At 38.7% G+C, this 12211-nt stretch overlaps 1 protein-coding gene across 3 annotated transcripts in view; it reads right to left on the bottom strand.

The window, feature by feature from the left end:
- Positions 1-12211, bottom strand: part of UST (uronyl 2-sulfotransferase) — a 151746-nt gene that overhangs the window by 92226 nt on the left and 47309 nt on the right. For all 3 annotated transcript variants that reach the window (XM_051613543.1, XM_051613542.1, XM_051613544.1), the window contains exon 2: positions 4397-4440. In XM_051613543.1, the coding sequence (XP_051469503.1) occupies positions 4397-4440 (44 nt within the window). The remainder of the gene's footprint in view (positions 1-4396; positions 4441-12211) is intronic.

Raw genomic sequence — 12211 nt, 5'->3', positions numbered from 1 at the left:
TCTTCTGGAACCAAAATTAGGTATTTTGCTGTATCTTGTCACCCTAGTGCCAAAGAGGAGAGGTATCCTCCATATTTTGCAGACACCCCCCTTAAATACTTCTGAGGATGGCATTTAGAAGAGTCAAAGCATATGGGACTGTTGCGGGTATAGGGAGGGGTGCAGAACACAAAGCCATCCCACTTCTTTTTTAGTCTACATGAGTATGAAGATTACAAGAGAAAAAGAACAGAAAGACCCTCATCAGTTCTCTTGTGAAAAGCAGTATTTTAATCTCTTATTCTAAAGTTCCTCACATTGTGGAAGTTGCCTTGCCTTACTGGTATGCACCCATCTCATACCAAGATAAAGCATACAAATGATGCAAGGACATGGTTCACTGACACTGGTATTCGTTGAGGGAACTAGCATGAATTCAGGTAAAGAATTTTAGTGTCACTTTATTTACCCAGTTTTCCACTCGAAGGCTTTCCATGTAATATCAAAAAACCCTTAAGCTGCAGAATTTGTGCAAGTCAGATTTTAACTCCAGAGCAACTTCACACGATATTTATATGAATCTTGGAATGGTAAATTTTAAAACGGCTGTTTTTCCTCCTGAGCCCAGAGTTCTGTACACTCTGATGTGCTCAGAAAATACTGGCACAGTTATTCTCTGTTTAAATAGTAAATTCTATCACATCCAACCCACATGTTTATATTGGATACTTACAAAATGAGAGATATTAAGTGGGTAAGCCTGGTTTTAAAACTTCATAATACATCCCAGCACTGGTGTTCCCTTAAGTAGCCTAACTACCTTAGAGTAGTTTCTATCCTTCCAATGCAACATTCACTAATTCACTCTGGGAGCCAATAATACTGGAATTGAACATGGTGAGTGGTAGACTAAATAATTTATTCCTCTGTATGCACTTGTCTTTCTTCAGACTAAGGTTTAACCCCTTTGAACCTATCTATTAGGCTTGCAGCTACAGCACAACAGCTCATGGCTTCACCATTGCCAGGGATCTGTCATACTGTGTTTCAGTTTGCCCTCCTGCCCTTTACTTTGGGTCCCTCTCAGTAATTCATGTTTTATTTTAATGTCTCCAACATGCTTGCCTTTTCCACCGCACTTTCTGCAGGCACTATATAAGTCAATTGTAGTATGAAATAAAGGTTGTTTATAGCTGTAACTGGATTTTAATTTGTAAAACAGGCCAGTTCTTTTGGACTGTAACCCACATTATCATTAGTGATGAGCTGGCTCTGAAGTGCTCTTGCTCTACATGCTCAGAGGAATTCAAAGGGACTGAATTTCCATCACAGCTTCTGCAGGTAAGACTCAAACCTAGTTCATGACAATGTGGCACCACCTGGAAGGAACAACACCAACAAGCACCTACAGGATGAATCATGTGCTGCCAGCCAACTCTTGTAGCAGAGCCATAACACAGCAGAAATCCCAGTGTCATTTAAACTTACTCAAAGGCCCAGAATATCTTCCCCACTGACTATAGTCCATGTGTGAGTCAGGTGAACCCTGTGGTGTTGCTGATGCCACACATTGGAGGCAATAATGGACAAGGCCCAGCATCAGGTGGTCCCATTTCACCTTTCTGCAGTCTGAACTGACTAATCTGGCTTGCTCAGACAAACTAAACCTCATTCCCGATGACAAGGCAGGACTCCTTTACACTTCAATGGAGGGAGTTTCTCTCTGCATCTGCTCAAAATCCTCAATGGTGGCAGCAGCAAAGGGCTCAATACTCCCCCAAGACCATTGTAGTGTCATGGGTGCTGTCCTGAGAACTGTCTGTTTGTCCCTTCACTTCCTTGTCCTTACAGTACTTGCTCAAATGCCTCCTTTACCTGAATTCCCATGATACTGTCACTCTTACACAGTCCAGTCAAGACACCCTGTCCTTTTCGCCTGATGTTTTGAATCTAGTCAACTGCTCATAGGCAAGATCACAATCCAATTTTTGATTAAAGCTCCCAGCCCTTCTTAGAGTACCTCACCACTATTTACTGTTTCCTGAACTACACTTTGTAAAGCCCAACTGGAAAAATGCCAGGACCTAACAGCTCATCTTCAAAAACATGAGGCTTTCAAAATAACACTAGAATTCTTTTTTTTCTCCCCTCCTGCCCCCCGCCCCAGTTTTGCAAGTCTCTACAGCATCATAAGTTCCAGGTTTTCAGATTTTTTTCTTCAAACACCACAGCTATAAAAAAACCCCGTTTTTCAGGTCAACCAAGATTCTTTCAGAACTGTTTAATAGTAACAGTTCAGGATTTAAGAAAAGCATCAAGACATACAAGACCTGTGATAAAATTGTGAGGTTTACTCAACTGAGTCATGAGGCTTAGCAACATCAGCCAAATCAGTCTGTTACTGAAAAGATACCATCATGCTACCCCTAACAAGAAGGGTAGATTTTTGTTTTTCCACTGAAGATTTAGGCCATCCAGACCCAGCTGTAATTGGACTTCAGTATTATATTCCAGCACTTCCCAATAAAAAGACAATGAAGATGGCCATAACTGAATGGTAATGATCTCCTCCAATGCTACCTTAATTTACAAATACCTTCCTATCATGGAAAGAAGGGGAAGGAGAAAGGAAAGTGTTAAAGAGCTGAAAATTTTAAACTGTATTCTGTAAAAAAATATTCATATGCTGTGAAATAATCTGCACAGATGCTTTGCAGGTGAACAAAAATCTACTCAGAGTGGATTACACCCCAAATTTCAGTGAAAACTAAGAGCCCTACTAGCTTCAAAAGTAGGGACACTAATGGCTTGGATAGTTTTTTTAGCTATAGCATGCAATGTAGAACAAAACCTATAGGTTGCAAAATTGGTGAAATGAGAATTTTTCTATTTTGTGTAACAGTGGGTAGGCTGCTGTGTTAATGCTGGAGGAAAGCAAAATTTACCTTTAATTATGCACACAGCCTGACAATTCAAGTACAAACTAAAAGATTAAATACTTTAACAAGCTTCTTTGAAATTGGATGTAATAATTTAATGATAAGTTTCAACAGAGATGGTTGAGGACTACCATCAGAGGTACTGGCCTCTACCCCATCCCTATCTACTCTCATGTGCTGCACTAATATTCGTGGTGTACCGCATCAGCAAAACAATTTGTCTGAAAGCTAAACTAGAAGACAGGTAAGTTTTCAGGCAACTGCTCTAGCTCACCCAAATCAGCCACTGGTGGGAATCCTGCACTGCTGAGAAAAAAACACAACCCTTTCATCAGCAGACTCTACCTTTTGCCTAGAAGTGACCACAGAACCTCACCTTTTCATGGGAAGTTCTTAAAACAGGTAAAAATTCTACTTAAATATCAACAGGGCTTACAAAAGCTTTCAGGCATCTAAATTCCATTAAAATAATACCACTCAAAAAGTTTAATATAAAAGAAACCCATAGGCTGTATTCATATAAAATATTATAGACATAATCACAGTGCCTCCCACCTTCTTTCTGCTTTGGAGTTTTACAAGTAACAATAAGAATTCTGCATAATTTGGAAAGGAAACTTTCATAAAAGCTGCACCTTCAAGCAACTGCAACTGTACAGCAGAAAGTGCAGTTAGTTTTACACCAATACCTCAGTAAGATACTACACTTTACCTACAGAAATAAAGTGAGCTGGGGGAAAGTAAAGCTTGGCAAAAAAGCTGTTGTCTCTTTTATTAAAAACAACAACAACAAACTACTATAAGAAAGGAGTTATAATAGTCTTCTTCTCTGAAAACAGACACAAGATAGCAGCAAATCATGTTTTAAAGAATAAACCAACAGAGGGTAAACCCAAATAAAACAAGAAACCCTAAAACCCTAAATGCCTGCTTCCACTTTCTCCTCTTGAAGAAGCCATCACCATGCTGGTCTTCACCTTAAATGTTGTGAGGTGCCACAACGATGATGAGGGAAAAGCCAATGCTGCAGAGTCATATGTGATGGGAACAATGTACTCTATCCCAATTAAAGGGCTCATTACGCACATTCATTAAATATGTCCTATCGCTCTGCTTGAAAGCATTGCACCTGCATCAGAGCGCTTTCTAGGAACTGCTGGCAGTAAAAAGGCCATCTTCACTTGCTTTATTAGCTCCAACTGTGGTGTCTTGCTTTTGCATAAATGTGCTGACAGACAAAATATCACTAAAATTCTGCCTCCCCTTGACTCAATGACAAAAATTCCATTATTTTAATCACACGGAGATTTAAACCAAGTTACTTATAAATGCCTGAAAAGACTGAAGGGGAAAAGTCAGGAAGGCCAAGCACTGTTGATGTAATATTAGCAGAGTTGCTTTACATACAAGTAAACACACAACTAGTTAAAAACCAAAAAAAGCAAGAAGACAGCAAACACAAAATAACAGCAGCTCACCTTTTGAGGGGGTGGTCCATGGTCATCCAAATAAGTGGAATTTCCTACAAAAAGAAGAAGGATGGAGATAAACAAAAGTGATCCAGTGCAACTTCAAAACTTGCCAATTCAAGGAAGCAGTGTTTCTCTATCTCACTAATTATGTGGTGTCAAATAAGTCAAGGAAGATAAATACCCTTTGCTTGAATTTTTTATTAACATGAGAACAACAAAACTAATTTGTTTTGGCTACATTTATGATAAAAGATTAGATGCGCATTGTAATTTTAGCATCAAACTAAATGGGCCAAGGCAGCTTGAATTAAATAGTCATGGCATTCTATTACTTGCATGACAGAAACTGTCATCTGCATGCTTGCAAATTTTAAGCAAGTCAGTACAGTTAACCTCAAAAAGTATCAAAGGCCTTAATCAGATTTTGGTCTGATGGAGTTGACAAGCATTCATTTATCTCTCTTCTAACATGGGTTTTTCTCAACCTCCAAGCTACTTTTCTGTTCCCAAATGGTACTGACTGAATGGGAGTTGTATTCTGCTATAATTACATCTGCTCTTTCAATATGCCATTACTTACACTCACTGATATATAAAATACACCCTACACACATGGGCTCTCTTCCCTGCAAATGTCCTTCCTGAACCTTTCTCCTGAAGGATTAATCAAGAGCCTTCCCAACACATCCCAGCAGCAGATGAAACCTTGCAGCAAGTCTAAGAGTTCCCCTCAGGCCACACACGCCTCTGCTCTCAGTCATTCTCATACCAAAGACAGAAAAAATACCTCTGCTCTAACCTTCTATCAGCATAGAGTATAAGAATAATTTTTACAAGTGCCTACTAGATACCCAAATGTCACATGGAGAAGGAACATAAAAAGCATGTCCCACTAGTGAGCTTCTCCGTTCCTGGCATGTTGAACAGCCAGCAGATACTGCCACAAAACAAACCAGTGGCGCTAAAACTTAATTTGGCACCAAAGGGCTCTTCTCTTTGACAATCTGACCAAAAGGACACCGTGTACCATTATGTTTTTCGGAGTGACATAAAAACCAAAGATATTTCTGGATCCAGGAGACAGGAAGAAGTTAATGTGTGAGTGTGTTGAATTTTCATGTACTATAATAAAAAGTCAGGATTACTTTGCAGAAGTATTTTACTTTCTCATGTTACTAAGCTTTTCTTGCATAAATTATGAAGTTACAAAGACTTGAGTGAAAAGGCTTCCAATTCATGTAGAGTTAAGTCCCAATACCATAAACTTGTTATTTGACAGATGTATGTACCTTGATCTTGCAACAGTTCTCACTACAACTTTTCAATGGTCATTGGAAATCATGAACCATCATCTGAAGCATACCAGAAACTCACCTTTCTATACATTTGAAGCAAATATCCATCCTTTGAACAATTCATCTGATTAATTTAATGCTATAGATAATATGGCTGATTCCCTATATTCAGGAATTTATATTACCTGTTCCTCTGATACGATTCTAATTGCCAGGGAAGTAATTCAGTTCCCAGGCTGTCAAGAGAGTTGAGTATGGCTTTCCAATAAAGTAGCTACTCCATACACAGTGAGATGGACTTGAAAATAAGCATTCCAGGAAAACACAGAGTTACACCTGGGAGGGGAACGAGAAAGCTCTGTTATGCCTCTCCTTCCATTCTTATTCAGCATTTAAAACTTCCCAGGAAGATCAAGCTGTTAATATGTAGTTCATAGCAACATTCTCCTCTCTGTAATTAAGCAACTCAAATAACTGCCACTGTTGTTGATAAAAATAAATCTTAGGGTTTTCTCATTGTCAGGAAAACTGTTTTGGTTTGATCCACGCTAACATTTAATCCACCAAACTCACGTTTGCTAAAAAGTCTTTTTGTTGTATAAACAAGCTAATACACTAGAAATGGCATATACATATAAAAAACCCCTAGTAATCTGTGATAAAGAGTAATAAAACTTTTGAGTTTTATGAGCAGTATTAAGGACACACTACTAGTCAACTGTATTTCTCATCTCCCCAAAATCTTAGCAGTTTATGCTTACCTAAATGAAAAAGGAATATTAACTACACATATTTTAACTACATCTTCAGTAATCACCTATTTTGCTATAGAGAAGGATTTGAATTACCACCTTCTCTTGAGAAAACAGATCATTAGTCATATTTTATAGAGTATCTTACAGAGCAGTGTCATGAGTGTTTGAGCTATATTATGGAAGCCTTTCTGAGATACTCTTTACAGTTAAGGAACCAGTAACAGCCAATTTCACCTTTTTGTATCACTATTCTGTTCTTAGTATGCATACTACATTTTTCTTACTTTGTAATTTTTTAATGATTAACATTACCTCAAAATATCTCTGGCTTTGGACACACATTCTCTATGCTGAATTTCTGCTTTCAGTATGATTTTGGTTTTATTTGTGTGTTTGGATTTTTTTTGTTGTTTTGGGTTGGGTTTTTTGTGGGGTTTTTTATTTGGGGGCTTTTTGTTTGGTTGGGTTTGGTTTTTTTTGTGGTCAAGAAAATCAGAAGTACTGATTTGAAACCTAATCAGAACAGCTTACAAATGAAGAGCCAAGGAATGAAAGCTGCAGACCTTCTCCACTCCCTTAGGCTGCCCCAAACACCATGTGCTAAGCTAGTTCCCCTCCCCAGCCCCATCTCTGATTTTTGCTCCTCAGGTGTATGAACCAGCGCTGATCTCAGCATCCTCAGAATGCCACATCAATTCAATAGTCTGAATTCTTTTGGGTTCAGGTTTTAAAAGAGTATTTGTTTTCAGTAATAAAAGTGAAACCGTTCTCTGTATGATTCATACTATACCCTGAATAAAAAAAATCACTAAAATAACTCCAATAACCCAGCTGCAATGGAGTGCAGTGGGCAGGCTCTGGGGTGCCACAGCCAGCTCCTTAACCCCACAAAGCCCTGCACAAGCTCTCACTGATCACACAGTCCTAGAACTGGGCTTTTCCATTTGGCTTGCAAAACTGGGACCACACTAAAGGAGACTTAATGAACACAGAAATACCCTAAAAATCTGCACCAGATCAGAATACTGCTGCAGAAAATGGAGAAATGCCAAGGCAACGCCAATCTATGAGCTATTGTCTAGCAGATGACAAAGAAGTACAAAAAGAAAAGTTGCACAGTAAAAATCAGGGACTTTGGAACAAATACCATAAAGGCTAAACTCACTGTTCATAACCTCAAGCATTCAATATAACTACATCAACACAACAAGCTTATCTAGGATGGAGAACATTATTATGCAGCTTTTATATACTGTGGCACATACAGCATGTGTTTGACACCACTAAGTGCCAGAAGAAGAGTATTTCTGCACTGGAAATGATAAAGCAATAGAAGAGGGGGTAATCTTTCCTCATTAAGAATCTAGTTCATCACCCTGATGCAACTTATGACATTAAATTATTAGGATGACTTCTCTGAAATTCTTTAATAAAGCTTTACTAAAGACATCATTGCTCTTGTCTGTCGCCTGACAGGATACTTCTAGTTTTGTTTTTGTTTCGTTGAGGGTTTTTGTTTGTTTGATTGATTTTTCCTGGAGAAGAGTATATATTCTTTAAAAATTAAATGCTTTACCTCATAATATATTCCACCTTCCTGTAATAGTGTGAAAGTCTAAGGCATTAGAAACAAGTCAGAAAGAATAATCAAGTCTCAAAATAGTGGTATTATGCATTCCATAAACATGCTCAACAGCACACTTGAGCTGACTGAACACAGATTCCTCCAGCCTCTGTCAGAGAAAAAAATACAAATAAAATTGGCTTTATTACAGAACATGGTGAATACATAGAAGCAGTTCAAATTTTTCCAAAATTTATTATCTTTGAGGTTAAGTGAATCAGCTGTATGCAAAATCTTTGAGGAAACCTTGTGGTTATGTTCCTTTTTTTCTTGGAATCACTGAAGTGTGGGGGTTTTGCTTGAAGCAAGCCAAGTTTATACAGAGAAAGTTGATCAGTCACCAGGATTAAGGACAAATATTACTGTGTCCAGTTCAGAAAGACAGAAAACGAGAATCACTGCAATCCTGGAAAAAACCTTTAAAAAAAATTGATGGGGGAGTATGGGAAGAGGTGATAAAAGGGCTTATGTATGCACTGAAGATCTTTTGGTAACAACCAAAACAGCATCACTCCATTTGAACAATTCAGATATCATGCAGAAAGAACTGAGCAGAGACGAAGGATAAAGCCAAGATGGAAAATGTGGAGTTTTGACTGTTTTCCTGGAGCAGGGTTTTCCCTTGGTAGAAATCACAAGCAGCAGTTGTAGGGAGTTGGGATCCAGCTGCTGCCAAGTTTAATATGTCTTGTAAAAATCCTGTTTTATTCTCTTCTCTTGGTCAGTCTGAAACTTCGAGGCGCAAATACAACCTTTACTGGCATACCATCCTTTAGATCATCTGATGCCTAAAGGAAAGGAACGGTTTAATAGAAGTTTGATGAATCTTCTGGCCTGGAAATCAAGGCTTTGAAGAACGACTCCCTCACCAAGCACCCCTACTCATTAACAGTTCCAGTGAGCAATCAGATGAGCATCAGCTCTGCTCTGCCTCCAGACAAACAGTTATTTAAGCAAGAAACTGGAAAGCCTCCCATAACCAAATTCAGTTCATGGCTCCCTAGTGCCAGTTATCATTTTATTCTACGCAATTTCCTTTCTGCCATGAAAAACTGTCCCCTACAAAAACACTGGGGAGGCTCCACCGGTAGGAGCAGTAGCTCTAACAGGATGCCCGTGGCTGGCAGCACGTACCCAAGCTACACAGGATTGCCAGAAACAAAAGGCTGGGTGTGGTTTTTGCAATTTATTCTCAGCCTCCTGTATTTTATAGGTGTTTCTCTAATTTTTTTCCTTATTTATTTTTTTCCTCCCAGTGCAGCTGTGGACATCCTTAGAAATTTCATAGGTTTTTGCAGCTTTGAAATAATAAGCTGTTCTTAATCATTGTGTCATGACACCCTTTATGCTCCAAAGGCAGGAAGGGGGCTGAGGACTGCAATTTGAAAAACAGCAGCTTAGCAGAATGACACTGCCCAGCTCAAAATGAACCTAAAAGGATTGCTGATATTGCTGAGGCCAGCAGAGCCATACCAGCTTTAACAGAGGGAATTTTTCAGAGGTGTGAGGAGAAGTTTAACATAGCAAAACATATCCAAACCCCACTGACCAGTCTATACTGGAATACAAAGTGACTTACTGCAATTTCTTCCATCATATATAGAAGTCTCTGTACCTACAACTGGTTTCCTCTGTGGAAGACTAACATCCTGTCAAAGGTTCCAGGGAAAAAATGCAGCATAAGCATTATTAAAAAAAACAACAAAACATTCTGAAATGGGTTTTTCTGCTTCCTTTCTTGTTTTTTAAAAATATTTTGGTTATTTCTCATTTTTTAAAATCATAAATACAAAAAACCCAACCCCAGACCCATACATTTAACTCTCTCTACATTACTGCATGCAGTTAAGCAAAGAAGCTGGAATATGATAAAAATACATATTTGGCTTAATTACCCAGTCAACTGAACCCTGGAAACTTCATTAAGATGTAATTCAGATTTGTTTACCTACCAGTTTTATAATTCTAACACAATTAGGAGAGAAACTGGTACACATAGGTACAGTTTTTGAGAACTTACTGCTAATTCTCAATAAGTAATATACATAAAAGTACTGCTGGAACACAGATACAAAGGGTCTGGATAATGGTAGGTTCTAAACCAATGGAGAATATATATCAGAGAAGGATTCTAAATTAAGAAAAATACCTTTATGAAAACAAATAACAAAGAATACTGACCTTCTGTATACTTATCAGTTTATCCAAAATCATTAGTGTTTATATTTATATTCTTGCCTTTTGACACTCTCAGGACTGGTGTTAGCTTGTTCCATAGCTCAATTTCTTGTGAAAAGTGTCCACTTTATTTGTTACATTCAAACATACCGAAATATATAATTATACTTAATAAACAAGAAGTTAAAAATTTTCAGTAGTTTCATTAAAAAAAAATTAAAAATAAAATCAAATTTCTAATAAGATCCCATCTATCCAAATTATGTTATCTACATCAAGCATTAATACTGCAGACATTGATTTTACTGGTGATATTCCTGGTACTTTTTGCTTTTTTTACTACCCTTTAACGGCAGACCTTCCAGCTTGGAATTCAACAAGTTGAAAGACCCATTTTAATGAAGCATGGGCTAGATAAAACTGAATATTTGATAAAGAAAAGTCATTACTAAAACTGCTCTCAAATAAGAAGGAAAATTCTTCTATTTTACTAACTCACACAGACATACCTAGGTGGTCTGACATCAGAAACTTCAAATCTTCCTACTACAAGCACCCACATTGTGTATTTGTCCTATATACATACCAATCAGTTGAACATTTTGGTCCAAGACACTTGCTGGGAGATTCCTCCTAACCCCAGTTGTCTGACACCTGCGTCTAATCTTCAGTCAGGAAGTCTTCCATGACTAGTTCACACCAACATTTTTCTTGTACTGGCCCCTAGCACCCAGAAGTCTTCATAGCCCAGTATATACCAGCCCCAGCCCAACAATCCTACTAATACCAGGCTGAGGAAACTCCGGGATTAACACAGAAAGATGCTGAGCAGTTAAACTAATAAACTGAAAAGACAAGATGCAATTCAGTAAAAAAAAGCATAAAAATTTGAACTCATGATAAGAGCAACATCTTCATAAAAACAGAGACAAAGGTAAAAACAGCAGAAAAGAGCGTGAATACGAATTCCCTTCCTTTGGATCTCTTTGAGCACTCCGTAAAAGCTTTTCAGGAAGATCTTTCCACTTCAGCTGAATGTACAGTGATAGCTTCACTAGCCTGGGAAGAAGTCAATTGATTACCACATGAAGAAACTTTTTAAGACTTAGGGTTACTCCAATTCCTTCAGAGGGACAGACAGGCATGAGGACGCTCACACGCCACTTGCCTTTTAACCTCTGCCCTGCAGAACGCACGATGCACAGGAAGAAACTGTGGGACAAAAGATAGTGGCAGGGCCATGACACCTTCCCTCTCAATGTGCACACTCTGCTCTGCACAGAGAGCAGCACACCGAATGCAGGAGACCTCCCTCTGCATATCTGAAGTACAGGACTGCAATTCCACACACAAACCCTCACTTTGCAAGGCTCTGCTTGCCAAAGTGATGACAAATAAGAGGTGGGTTGAGGGCTGGACAAAGGACAATGATGAAACGTCAGTGAAGGCCCTATGACATGCAAAGCTCTTAGTCTTACCTTACTCTGCCATTCAGGCTACAAACTTCAGGGAACCTGTATCTGTCCAGACACCTTCTCAGATGATATCAGTCTCAAGAGTTTCCAACGACATCAATACCAGACATCAGCTTTGCTCTTCTGCATGACATTTTTCCAGAGATAAGGATTTTATTATTGAAACTTAACCCAATTTGCAAGCTGTATTCCTGACCACTGAACTTATGTAGATACTTTCAGATAGATGTCTCTCTTTTGCCCCTGCACAGGCAATCTTGGAAAATAGCAATTTAATGAATTCTGGAAAACACGCAGCTGGCGAGTCACCAATTATTCAAGGAAGATTTTTATTACTATTATTAGAATAATTAAAGTACCACGCTGCAAACGCTGTCCAGAATGGCTCATTTGTTGGGCGTTGGGTTTGAAGTTCCTGTCCCTGGGGGCACATTTCCGAGAAGCTGCCTAGGTCTGTGGTCTGACCCCCGCGGCACCTTCCAAGCAGGGAAGAA

This window comes from Apus apus, chromosome 3 (assembly GCF_020740795.1).
Source record: "Apus apus isolate bApuApu2 chromosome 3, bApuApu2.pri.cur, whole genome shotgun sequence".
Taxonomy (NCBI): domain Eukaryota; kingdom Metazoa; phylum Chordata; class Aves; order Apodiformes; family Apodidae; genus Apus; species Apus apus.
The sequence above is the reverse complement of the archived record's forward strand: the minus strand, read 5'-3'. Positions and strand labels throughout refer to the sequence as shown.